Below are 13,921 nucleotides of genomic sequence, written 5' to 3'. Positions count from 1 at the left end.
ACAGGAGTAATATCTGTTTTATTGTTACATGAATGGTTTCATGAAACTCTTTTCCATTTTATTATAGAAGCATAGTATTTTTTTATTTTTTATTGATTAGAACTCTATTTCAAATCATTCTAACTTATGGTTAATTTAGTACAAGTATATAGTGCTTCGCCCTTCAGTTCTTCCACAGCTTCACAGATGTCCTACAGCTAAAAAAAAAAGTATGAAATATATAAAATCTTACTCACTTAAAAAATCATAAGATTAAAAAACATTCACAAGGGTTAAAGAACTTAAAATAAGACGAGCAATGTAGCCTTAATGGGTAGATATAATAATATAGTATCTACGATAAAACTTGGTGCATGTTTAAGAGCTTAAACGATTTTGCTTTTAAAGAGATTAAGTTATTTCAAAAATATATACTTACTTATATATATATATATATATATATATATATTTAATAAAGAGTAGTTTTCCTTGCTATAACCTAAAAAGGACGACAAATATTACTTCCTTTTTGCGGTGAAGTATTTATTCTGTAAGAGCATTTTTGTGACGTCAACCTATAAGCCTTAATAAAATATTATACTAGTGTATAACCTGAAAATATACCACAAAATGAAGAGACAAATTTTCTGGAATATGAAAATAAATAACTCCCTAACATAAATATAGTTTAAATTTTGTTGGGAATTCGTTTTAAGGACCTAAAATTTTGCACAACCACCTCTGATTATCTATACGCCCTTTTATTTTTTTTACTTGGAGGGGAAGGGAAGAGTTAAACTGGCGTGCACAATCCCTTTCTAATATAACAGTTACGATTGAGTTCAAGGTAAATACTTTAATATATTCTTTCAAAATAGAGGGGATTCATCCCTGATTTTTAATATCTAAGGCTTCCCCTATGACACAAATAAAAAAATCAGTATACTTGTTTAGATTTTAAAACCACATTAATTCCCGATTAATTAACAAGCCTTGAAGATATTTCTTTAACTTTTACTTATTTCTTTTGTGCTTAATATCGAATAACAAAACTAGAGAAATTTACTTCATTTCGATTAAAAAAAGCAGTCCCTAACTTCTAAAAAATATTCTAATTTATCATAGATTTAACTAAATTTTGCTTCTATATATATTTCCAAATTTTAAATTCACCTTCAAAACTTGTCTACTATAAAATGCCAAAATTTTCCAATAGTTTTACTACTGTTAACAAGGAAGAATTTAAGTGGCATTCTGTGAAACATATTGATCGGAGGCAATTCAAAAACGTTTGCAAAAATTCCTTCGAAAAACTAGGTCACAAAACAAAATTTGTGTCAAAGGGTTTATGCTCTAAAACAAGTATTACCCACGAGAATAAAGTCCTTGGCTCAGGCTTTTTCGAAAAGTTGACTGGAGAGACATTTATTGAGCAGGATCAAGACAAATATTTCCACTTATCCTCTTCTTTGGAGGGTCAAAGGAATAAGTTGAAGAACAAAATTAAAAAATTAAGTGTATACTTTTCCTTAGATTCAAACTCCGAAGAGGAGTCTAACTATAATAGACCTTCAGATTCGGAAAGTAATTGCTATAATGAATCGTATAGTTCTCAGGAAACCTTAAAAAACGAGACAGCAATAAGTACAGAACAAAAATCTCCAGTTTCGTTAGATAGGAGTAAAAGGGACTCCAATGATCAAGAGAAACAAGAAGACCCAAAATGCCAAGGGACGGAAGAAGATTCAAAGTTTCAAGGTGCAATTGAAGAAGCAACTTTTTCTCAAGAGAAAAAAGATGCCTCAGACCATAAACAAGAATATTCAGCATATAATAACATAAACGAAGATGTATTGGAAGGCTTACAAGTGAAGAAAGAAAGTAAATCACTAAATTCGCCAGGAGAAGTTCCTGATATGTTTCAAAGCAGGCGAAAGCCATCAGTGCCAGTGAAAAGTCTAGTTAATGATGTATTGAACTATTTAGATGGCTTAGAAGCACAATCAGAAGAAGTATCGAGAGAATTCCGTATAATATCTACAGACGATAATGGGTTTATGAAACAGCCCGATTTCTTTAAAGATGAGCCTGGGCTACAAGGAGTAACTTCGCGTACTTGCTTTGAAACAAGAAATAGTTACGCTGCTTTAAACAAAGGCCAAAAAATTCAGTTAATGAAAAATAATAAGGTTTGTGCCTTTACAAAATATTCGAAAACATCGACATCAAACGCTATATACATCCATAAAAATGAGATTAGTCATGTGGAATCTTTATTGAACAAACTTCAAGGTTTTCCAGAAGATGATTCGTTAAATTCTGGCCTTAACACCGGGGAGCCTGAATATTCCAATATATATGAATATTACAAGTTTAAGCTCTTAAGTCACTCTCTTTCTTATCTAAGAAGAAAGTCCACTACTAGCGACGATCCATTTTATAAGTATGAGTACAAAAAAAGAGTTCTTAGAAGACATTGCTTAGTGACTAATCCAATGTATTAATGAAGAGATATATCTACTAAAAAAATAAAATAAAATAAAATAAAATAAAAATTGTATCACCCTAAACCCAATAAAAAAGTGATTGATAGTGATCCTGATATCCGATGGTTGGTAAGCTTACTTCTCTAGTTATATAAAATTAAGCCAGCCAATCATCTTTTAGTTATTTCAATTAACTGAGAAGCAATAAAATATCTGACCAAGCATATATTCAACCGGGCGTGCAAGTATTTCTCTGAAGAACATTCAGCAGCCGGAATTTCTCGATCCGGAAACTTTCTCGCGCTGGCTAATGCTGAACCCTTAAAACTAGCCTGGAAAAAAATGCAATGGATGGTTAATAGCGGCTAATAATATAGTATTGAATTACAGTAAAATGCAGAATTCTTTAGTATAAATACTACACGTTGTTTCAGGCAAGAAGAGTTTCCTGTCAACACTCAAGAATCCATCAACAATCAACCACTCCCACTCCCACTCCCACTCCCACTCCCACTCCCACTCCCACTCCCACTCCCACTCCCACTCCCACTCCCACTCCCACTCCCACTCCCACTCCCACTCCCACTCCCACTCCCACTCCCACTCCCACTCCCACATTATACAATGCAATACAAAAACACTTTAGCTATCGCTGCCTTAGCCTCTTCTGCCATGGCTGCCTACAAGCCATCTGAACCATGGTCCACTTTGACTCCAGACTCTAAATACGCCAATGCCATGTCAGACTACACAGGCTCTTTCGGTATTGCTGTTGTTCCAATGACTGCCTCTACTGCTAAAGCTAAGAGAGATGCTGTCTCTCAAATCGGTGATGGCCAAATCCAAGCTGCTACCACCACTACCAAGACTGAAGCTCCAAAGCAAACTGCTGCTGCTGTCTCTCAAATCGGTGATGGTCACGGTGATGGCCAAATCCAAGCTACTACAAGAAAGACTACCACTTTAGACGGTAAATCATTCTCTGCCACTGCTACTAAAGCTGAATCTACAACATCTACCGCTTCTACTTCTTCCGCCCAATCATCAGAAGATGCTTTCTTCGAATCTCAAGCCTGCAAGAACAATGGCACTTTAACTATGACTTTAAAGAACGGTATCTTAACCGATGCTAAGGGCAGAGTCGGTTCTATCGTCTCTAACAGACAATTCCAATTCGATGGTCCACCACCACAAGCCGGTGCCATCTACGCTGCTGGTTGGTCCATCACTCCAAAGGGTAACTTGGCCATTGGTTCCAATGATGTCTTCTACCAATGTTTGTCTGGTAACTTTTATAATTTATATGATGAAAACCAAGGGGAACAATGTACCAAGGTCTACCTACAAGCTGTTGAATTAGTTTCTTGTTAATCAATACGATAAAACTTTGCATTAGGTATTTACCTTCTGACGTTACAGCCACCATTACATAAAGCTCATTGTTAGGCAGCTGTTACTCATCATCCTCTATTTCCCATTCTTTATATTCTCTGTATTATATAATTTTTAAAAATAAATCTGTCATAATTAATTTATATTTTTTTTCATGAAAATGCATTGTGAAGGCCCATAGTAAGTAGCAATGGTATTGAGGTTAGTATACAAGCGTAACATATGTACATGTGGAAGTTATTAACGAATATATTTAGTTACTAAAACTTTAGGATACCCAAATTTTTATTAAAATGCATATTTTGTTTAAATTTTTTGGCAATAGTTTCTAATAAAATACTTAAGAAACTTATTATTGGTATTTTTTGAATTTACCTGTTAAAAAGAAAATAATAAATGCTTTTGGTAAACGCCCATTAGGAGTAGCTGTAAATGTTGTAAATAAAATATTACTTGAGAGATAACCAAGAAGCATAAGGATGCGAGAATATATTACTATACATCTGCGAGAAAGATTTAAGGCTCAATTCTACAAAAATAAGTTTAAGCTTTCTTTTTTATTTTATTGCAAAAATATTACTTTCACCTTTTCTTAACAGCAACACCTTATAATTTAACGCATCAAACTAATGCTTTAGAATACTACAACTACTGAAATTTTAAAGTTTATTTAGCGTAACACTGACGTTATTTATTTTCGCGTATTCAAAAAAAAATACACTCTAAAATAAGTTTTTTAATCAAAGCCAAAGCAGGAGAGAAAAAGGTAACAATTATTGATAATAAACTATTTTTAACTTCAATTATATATCAGTATTCTGAATATGGAAGAGTCATTGGACCTTTGTTTGCAAGAATTGCAAAGTTCATCAGAATCTTTAAATAACATTCACTTCAAACCGCCAGGTATTTTCCATAATGCATTAACTCGTCTTCTATCACCAAATACTACAAAGCAAGAAGCAATTCCATTCACTAAAGTCATTAGAGACAGGGACCCAGAAGAGGAAGATAACCTTTTTAGTTATAATAAAAAAAGAAGAATACCGGCAAGAACGGATGGTGAAAAGGGGATCTTAGATTATTTAAGAGATCGAGAAATTACATTTAAAGGCAATCCAACTGAAAACATACCTCTAGTTCATGTACCCAACGAAATATATCTACGACAAAATGATGCTCGTTGGAGAAAAGAAAATAAATTAAGTCACAGTTGGTTATATCAACCTAATGACTCACAACATAGTCAAACAAACTTTACTACACAAGGGTCTATTGGTATGACAAAATCGCATACAGATCGTGGTGTTCTAGAACGTTTATTTACTAAATATAGTAATGATACACAGATGATACAACTTCTAAAAGCTTTACAATCTGGAAGCATTACTGTTGGTACAACAGATAATATATCTCCATCTAAAAATAATAGAAGAAAGACAATGTTCGTAGAAGATTTTCAAACTGAGTCTTTATTCTTGGTATTAGAAGAAGTTACATCTCAATTTCCAAGTGAAGAAAATAGAGTAAAATACCAGACGCTTTGGGAGGAATATTCCACTTTAACTCAACAAGTAACTTCTTTGAAAGAAGATATCGAATATCAAACATATCGTTTAAATAACACTAATACAAATAATCATGCCTCTAGTCCTCCAAGTAAATCAGTTGCTGACATGATTGCAAAGGAAGAACGTGAAATAGAGAGACTCCAAACAGAATTGAATGAGAAAAAACTCCGCTAGATTCTTCTTATATTGTAATAGCATTAATCCTTAGGGAAATAAAATATGGTCTGCATATCTGTATCTGTTCTTATGTATGACCTCAGCCAATAATAATTCGTACGGCGTTTGCATTTTTCAAAATCGCTAACATTCTCGAAAAACACAAAGACATAATTAATATTCAGGAATGTTGAAACTTTTCAGAAATCTCAAAATAAATTAAGTAAATCGAGTTCACAAATCTAATGTTAAATTGGAAGTTTATATTTTAAATCTATTCCTTTTTTTAATATTTAGATGTAATCTAGTGAAGATATCAAATATCTGGGAAAAAAGAATAAAAATAAAAGTAAAAATAAAAAGCAAAAGCAAAAAAAGTTAACAAAATCGGGAGGCATGACAGTATGTCGATGAGCAATTCACCCACCCATTTACTTCGAAAAGTTTCAACAGTTTCTAGTGTATTATTGGATAATGTAGAGCCTCTATCTGCTGGTACTAGTAGTGCAGATTTGTTTAATTCATGTAAAAGTTGTATAAGTAATAATTCAAATAAAATCATTGACGTTAAAAATAATGATAATGCAAATATTCAAATTAATTCAAAAAATAGCAGTAGAGTAACCATAAAAGATTTTAACTTTGCTAGACCGCCGGATGTTATCGAATATAATTCTGATCTTGGTGAAAGAAAAAAAGATATGCCTAATATTTTAGGATCCGAAATAGTACGAGATTTAATATCAAGGCAGAGTGATATTGGTATTCAAAAATTTAACCTTTGCATTGATTTAATTAAACATAAATCAAATAAGAAATCAAATTTTAAAACTCTAAGTTATATTAGTGATCGCTTACTAAATGATTTAAATTTTAAAGATAAGTATCAAAAAAGGTTATCAGATGGGAAATCCATTATATTTAATGATAAAATACTTTTACAAAATAATTGGCAAAATTCAATAAACTGTTCAACTACGACAGATACTTCATTGTATCAAAATTTTGAATTATTAATTCATTATTCAAATAAACTTAATAAACAATCCTTTACGTATGATAATTCATTATTACCATTGCTATTAAAAAAAGAATATATAAATTCTTCATTTTCAGTTAATACCTTAAAACAGAGTAAACGCCAAGTATTTTTAAAAACTCAATTAATTGAATTGGAAAATCAAATTTTAATGGACAAATTAAATGAATTAGATAATTTATTACAATATTTAAATTCTAAAAAGCACAAAATTGTTAAAAAGATTAATTATCTGGATAATGAAAAACAATTAACCAATAATTTAACCAAAAATATTAATGAAAGAATAGATTTCTTACAAGAATATAACCTCTATAAAGAAAATTCTGAAAATAAACTTGATATCGAATTAATTGCAAACGAGAAAGATAAAATAACTATAAGTAATGATGATTCAAGTATAATCACATCTACTACTTCGATAAATATGAGAGATAATGATGAATATCTACAAAGAAATAAGGATGATTATATAATCCGAAATATTCATTGTGATAATAAAAATTTTAATATTCATTATGATAATTTATTAAATTATAATGTTCCTAGTATAAGAAAATACTATGCATCAGGATCAAAACTTGGTACGTTAGAAAATTATAATGATTCGAATAGTATATCATGTCTTGATTTTGATATACCATTTGGTAAATTATATTCTACTAACAAATTAGATAATTCAATTAAAGTATGGGATTTAAATAGGTTCAAACAAATTGGTATTAAACATAAAGCACATTTAACAACGATTAATTGCATTCAATTATATTCCACAAAAGATTTATTAATTACTGGTGGTAAGGATGCCTTAGTTAAATTATGGGATATTCAATCGGAAAAATTTTGTGAGGATGAAGAAGAAAATTCTATTGAACCATTGAATGAAGATTCTATTTCTTTAAAATCATTGTTTGACTTACATTCTGATGAGATTACATCGCTATTTATGCATGAGAATAATTTAGTAACTGGGTCACAAGATAAAACTATTATACATTGGGATTTAAATTCAGGTAAAAATATTCAATCATTATTAATTGGGTTTCCAATGGAAAATCAAACTGTAAATTATATTGACCATAATAGAAAGAATAATTTTCGAGTTGAAAATAAACCAATAATTGGAGCTTTACAATGTTTTGATTCAGCTTTAGCTACTGGAACAAAAGATGGTATTATACGATTGTGGGATTTAAGATCTGGTGAAATTGCTAGGAAATTAATAGGTCATCAAGATGCAATTACTAGTTTAAAATTTGATACTAATAATATTATTAGTGGATCATTAGATGGTAGTACAAGGATTTGGGATCTAAGACAAGATCAATTGATTGATTTGTTTAAATATGATTTGCCAATAAAATCATTAGATTTCGATGATAAGAATATCGTTATTAATACATTTGGTAATTCTAGAATAAATGTTTATAATAAATTAACACATGAACATTCGGATCATTGCAATATATTAGAAGATAATCACTCTGTGGAATATTTACGCTATAAGGATGGTTATTTAATCGAAGGTAGAAATGATGGTAAAATTAATTCTTGGGTAATATAGAATAATGTTTAAATATATATGTATGTAAGTGTATATAAATATATATATATATTAATGCTTAGAATTGTGAAAAAAAATTATTTTTTTATATATCATATAATTAACCACGTAGAGCTCTTAATCTTTCAGCCAATTTATCTTCTTTCTCATCTGACACTTGAACTTTATTTGAATCATTTTTAATTTCTGGTAACGTATCGACTCTCGCAGATTGTCTTAATTCAATACCGTTTTCATCAGCGACTTTATTCATTAGTTCATCTACTTTATCATTATCAACCACTATCGCGTCAGTATTGGTACCCATATCTTCATATACGTTTACTGAAGTATCTAAATCTTCGAATTGAGTATCGAATTTGTCCATAATCATTGTAATCTGTTGTAAGTTCATTGTTTTTAAGGCTCTATCCATGCCAATACACACTTGATTCATTGAATTTGATACTTGCCTCATTGTGACTGCTGTTTGAACTCGTGAAGCTACTGAATCGATTCTTGATGATAATTTCAATAGTTGTAAACGTTCATTCTTTTTCCTTATAGCGTTTGAAGCATAAATTTTAGCAATTTCTTGATTATCATCATTATTGGAATTTTGTAGTATTTTTTTCAATTTATTGGTTTCTTTCGTTTCTTCTTTAGATGCTTTCAGAGCTTGTTTCTGTAATTGTTTTGAAGTAAATTTCAGTTGAAAAAGAGTATTTTCTAATGTCGACATAACTATAAATTTTTTTATTTTTATTTGATATCTAAATGAATACCCTATATAGTTGTTGTTTGTCTTTTATTTGGTAATTTTATACTATTTTATGTTTTTTTTTTTTTTTTTATTTTTGGTATTTTAAAAATCATAATTTTCTTAAAATTTACGCTAAATATGGAAGAAAAAGTTATTTTAACTTAAGGGGCCGCTTAGATTGAGACCTAGTTTTGCTTGATCTAAAGACCTTCTCGGGCCTCTTAACCCTAAGATCTTGATCCTGATTGAAGTCCGAAAACTCAATGTCTCCGGGAACTTGCCTTAATAAGGAAAAACTATGAGCCGTTACATATCTTTGAGTCTAATTAATTATTTCAAATAGATACTTTATGGTTATATGTCGTCCTCTAACTAAATAACATATATAAAACTATAGAAGTGTATAAAATCACACTTGAAAAAGGCCGATTAGTATAAAACTATCACTCAGTACGTAATATTTTACGCTCAACAAGGTGTGTGTGTAATAACTTCAATATTTATAGAGAATAATAATAGATTCAAAAAGTTAAGATGTAATATGAAATACGTACGATATTAGAATCCTTTGTATTGGTATTATTGTCAATCATAATTTAAAGAATAATAGTAAGTATTTTATAATATACAAACCTCCTGTCCAGAAGGATAGGAATAAATATTATATAAAATACAAAGATTAGGCGTCCAATAAAACGTTGGCAATTTAAATATTTTGTTTTGGACAAGAGAAGTCAATTCATTGTCGTCTGTAGGTAAAAAAAAATATTCACCTAATTAACCTCACAAGTGTTGTATATTTCTCATGCTTAGTATATCTTGTAGTAGTTACATGATGTTACTCCAGAGACAATGAATTATCCAATTGAGGTTTTTATTAGCAACGTATATTTACGTTATACTCTTTATCGGAACTTTATGGTATGAGCTATAGATATATATATATAGCTCTAAGCTAATCTCGATGATTTTCAATAATTTCAGTTCAACAAACGCTCTGTTAAGCTGTTGTAGAACAAGATATTCTAGCCAGCCATAAACGCTATATCTAAATTAAAATATCAAATCCATTGGTGCCAAGATTATTTGCATAAATACACTATCCTATATACCACAGGGCAGACGGAAAAATTAGACTCATATGCTAGAGGTCATAGAACCCTACTGAAACCATGTTTCATTTTTCACTCTGGAATATCCTACTTCAACTGCATTCATAAATATAGGCAACGTTTAGTTTTTTTTCAATACGTCATTGGTGTATGATGTGGTGACCTATGATATGTTACGGTTAGAAGTTAATTATATGAAAGGTAAAAGAATGGAAATCGGTATGAAACGCTCTATGGAGTCTAAATTATTACATTTAGGTGTACCTATTGATCTGAACAAAGAAAAAAAAGAAGGTACCTGGCTATCCAGATGCTTACATTGATGATTTAGAGATAGAATTTGAACAAAAATCCTATGCAGAAGATGTCAAATGGTTGCAGAAAGTTGTTGGCTACTGTTCTTACGCTGGTTTTAAATTTATGTATAACATATTATACTATGTGAATGTTTTGGCAAAACATGCACTTTATCCATCTAAGAAAGTTAAAAAGCTTGCCAGACAACTGGTTCAATACTTATGGGATCACAAGTCCGATAAGTTGCAATGGTCAAAACAAAATTCACATACTATTGAATTAGATACTTTGACGGATTCATCATTTGCCGCTCAGGAAGGGTACAAATCTCAAATTGGTCGTTTCTATCTACTTAATGATAAGATTATCACTGGTAAATCAACTACAGCTTCACTAACATGTACATCATCGTCCGAAGCTGAACTGGTCGCTGTTGCTTAAGCTATTCCAACACTGTTTTGCTTAAAAGAACTGATTAGACAATTATCTGATGATGAAGTCATTTGCTCCGTCATTACTGATTCTAAACCTACAATATCATTGATAACAACTGACGACGATAAAAAATTCCGCAATAGATTCTTTGGATCAAAGGCCATGAGGCTAAGAGACGAGGTAAAGAATAACAATCTCCAAGTTTATTATATTCCGACCAAAGATAATATAGCGGTGCTAGATATTAATGGTCTTTATACATATAACAGTAGATATACTGTTTTAGGATGAAAGATAGTATAACATGAATATACGTTGCTAATAAAACCCCCAATTAGAAAATTTGTTGTCGTTAATTAAAGTACATCATGTAGCTTCTACAGGATATACTAAGCATGAGAGGCACATAACTCTTGTGAGGTTAATTAGGTGAAAAAATTTTCACTTATAGACGGCGATGAATTGACTTCTCTTGTACCAAAAAAAAAAAATAATGTATAAATTGCCAATATTTCAGTCGACATCTAATCTTTATATATTTTCTTTGATTTTAATTCCTACTCAAAAGGGTAGGAGGTTTCTATCCTTTAAAACAATCAATAAAAAAAGAATAAGAATTATTCTCTAAATTATGACTAACAGCAATACTAATATTAAGGATTCTAATGTCGTACAAGCGGATATATTAACCAAGCCAGTATCGACTATAACTTTCGAAACATTATCAAACAATATTTTTTTATTAATGATGTATGACTTATAGGTGGTATGTCAGAGTTGTGGCTTTATTATGCTAATGGCTAATAAAAACTGAATATTGTTATAATTGTGGCTTTTATGCAACAACTAATAACAACTTAATATTAGTAATAACCCAACATTCATTAAGCATACGTGGTCTCACCACTAAAAAGTGTTGGATCTTTATGGTATGATTTGTTCTTATAATTGTCGTCCTCTCAGCTAAATAACGTATATAAAAATTACAGAAGCATATGAGAACGGGCTCTTTATATAGTCCGAGAAATGCAGGTTGTATAAGAATATCACTTAGTAGGTAACATTTCACGTTCAAAACAAAACAAAAAAAAAATAAACACCCCAGGTGGTGATATTAAGAACGTATTAGGATGTGACAAATTTTATTTTAGTATCAGATGATCAACTCGTTAAAAGAAAAATTAATGATGCTTTATTTATTTAAATTTTTGTTTTTCATTTTTTTTTTATATTTTTTAACTAAATCCAACAATACAATAAAATATTCATATTAGCAAAAATATATAAATATAAATACAAACTTATTAAAGCTACGACAGTGTCAGAGCTGTGGCATTATGTGTCATAGTTGTGGTTTTGTGTTAATAGCTAATAAAGCATGAATTTAGTTGTAAATGTGGCTTTATACAACAACTAATAACAACTTAATATAATTAATAACCCAACAAGCATACGTGGCCTCACTACTAAAAATACCCTAATACCCTATGAATTTGTCCATTTTTTGGAGTATAAATCACCACGAAAATATCCCAAAAGTTTATAACTGTTCATTGTATATACTGTACATATATTATATTCCCTTTCGAAATAAGTAAGGAGATTTTTCTATACTAATAATATAATAATTATTCAAACAGGTTACTTAACTAAGATTTAAACTATGAGCAATAATTTTTTGAACAGTTCGACCGCTGATTAATACTTGTGAATAAGTTTATGCTAAAAGGTGCAAAAAAGATTATATTCAGAGATAAGACTTGAGAGGAGTCGGAGTTTACAAGAGATCTGAGGAGGAGTGAGGTTCAAGATTAAGTTAGGGACAGGGTGGCTTTTAGAAGTTTACCCTTGGAAAATAGGGTGATAGGTAAATATTTAGGTACCATTCTACTATCATCAGCAGACACTACATTTGGAATGTATAACCGGGTAAGATATACAGATTTATATAGTGAGAACTGTTATATGTACCGTAGGAAAATCTTACAACACAAGGCAGAAAAAAGAAAGGATGTCACGTGATATCACGCATTCTCATGAGAAAATGTCACGTGGTGTGAGCTACGTTAGTTACCTGTATAAATTAAGATCAGGTGATAACGGAGTGAACATGTAGATTAACAAAGTAAATGAATCATGAAGATAAATTTACTGGGATTCAAGAGAGTTAGACATTGTTATACAGTGTTTCAGATGTAAATACGATTACTTTTATTTAGACATATATAGTAAATACTATAATTAAAATGAATATATTTCTTAAATAGTGTTTTTTCGATATAAACAGAAAAACTGATTTTAAATAATAAGTCACGTGATCAACGTCTTTTACCACTCTATAGAAAATGATATAATCATATTCCAGCAAAATTCTATTTAAGAATCTAAAGCTAAAAGAATAAACTAGAGGGTTAAGGTAGAACAAAGAAGTAAGAAACAGAAAACAAAAAGGACGAAATATAAAAGATGGAAGTGTATAGTGAACAAATCGGAACGTAATAATAATAATAATAATAATAATATTTAACTTACACAGGCTCAGGTATAAAGTTGTATAGTTTAATAAACAGTTGATATTAAACTAGCAGCAAAAAAAATACTACTAAGAGTAGCCAAGATTAACATTGCTGCAAAAAAAATAATGGTTCCTAGCGGGATCGAACCGCTGATCCCCGCGTTATTAGCACGATGCCTTAACCAACTGGGCCAAGGAACCATTTGATGATTGTGTTTTGTTGTAGACGAGATCGACTTTATACTCATCTACAAGTTGCTAACTAGAAATTATACATAACACTGAGCAACTGCTAGTTGCATCCCTGTGAATATCTGTTCGATGCAAAATCTCTACTAGTTAGCCATCATTACTCAAACTGTGCACTCCTACCCTTGTAAGTAAGTTTATAAACAGACCAATTAAAGTAAAATGGAAAAGCTGGCGTTGACCTTTGAAAAGTATTTAAAGGCCAGCTTTTTCAGACTTAAGACATAAATTTATAGTTCTTTCATATAGTTATTTAGTTTAAGAACAACAATTTTACTGGGATTTCAAGTATAGTTAGACATTGTTATACAGTGTTTAAGATGTAAGACGATTACTTTTTATTAGAAATATATAGAAAAATACTATAACTAAATGAATATATTT

The 13,921-nt window shown here is 30.5% G+C and overlaps 5 protein-coding genes and 1 non-coding gene across 6 annotated transcripts; 4 read left to right on the top strand and 2 right to left on the bottom strand.

Annotated features, from left to right (window-relative positions):
• Positions 1–1,175: 1,175 nt before the first annotated feature.
• Positions 1,176–2,483, top strand: TBLA0H03090 (uncharacterized protein; the record flags this gene model as incomplete). Its single annotated transcript, XM_004182061.1, has 1 exon — positions 1,176–2,483. One exon carries the CDS (start codon positions 1,176–1,178, stop codon positions 2,481–2,483), a length of 1,308 nt encoding a protein of 435 aa, XP_004182109.1.
• A 606-nt stretch (positions 2,484–3,089) lies between these two features.
• Positions 3,090–3,836, top strand: TBLA0H03080 (uncharacterized protein; the record flags this gene model as incomplete). The annotated part of the gene is made up of 1 exon (XM_004182060.1): positions 3,090–3,836. One exon carries the CDS (start codon positions 3,090–3,092, stop codon positions 3,834–3,836), a length of 747 nt encoding a protein of 248 aa, XP_004182108.1.
• Positions 3,837–4,681: 845 nt separating this feature from the next.
• SPC34 (Spc34p) lies at positions 4,682–5,602 on the top strand (the record flags this gene model as incomplete). The annotated part of the gene is made up of 1 exon (XM_004182059.1): positions 4,682–5,602. The coding sequence occupies one exon, from the start codon at positions 4,682–4,684 to the stop codon at positions 5,600–5,602; it is 921 nt and encodes a 306-aa protein (XP_004182107.1).
• Positions 5,603–5,994: 392 nt separating this feature from the next.
• Positions 5,995–8,187, top strand: CAF4 (Caf4p; the record flags this gene model as incomplete). Its single annotated transcript, XM_004182058.1, has 1 exon — positions 5,995–8,187. The coding sequence occupies one exon, from the start codon at positions 5,995–5,997 to the stop codon at positions 8,185–8,187; it is 2,193 nt and encodes a 730-aa protein (XP_004182106.1).
• A 100-nt stretch (positions 8,188–8,287) lies between these two features.
• Positions 8,288–8,908, bottom strand: DID2 (Did2p; the record flags this gene model as incomplete). The annotated part of the gene is made up of 1 exon (XM_004182057.1): positions 8,288–8,908. The coding sequence occupies one exon, from the start codon at positions 8,906–8,908 to the stop codon at positions 8,288–8,290; it is 621 nt and encodes a 206-aa protein (XP_004182105.1).
• Positions 8,909–13,415: 4,507 nt separating this feature from the next.
• On the bottom strand, positions 13,416–13,489 carry TBLA0Htrna17I. The gene has a single exon. It is a non-coding gene; the product is annotated as a tRNA-Ile (tRNA).
• Positions 13,490–13,921: the final 432 nt, after the last annotated feature.

The sequence above is a fragment of the Henningerozyma blattae genome, chromosome 8 (genome assembly GCF_000315915.1).
Source record: "Henningerozyma blattae CBS 6284 chromosome 8, complete genome".
NCBI classification, from domain to species: Eukaryota; Fungi; Ascomycota; class Saccharomycetes; order Saccharomycetales; family Saccharomycetaceae; genus Henningerozyma; species Henningerozyma blattae.
This window is presented reverse-complemented; position numbering and strand designations above follow the sequence as displayed.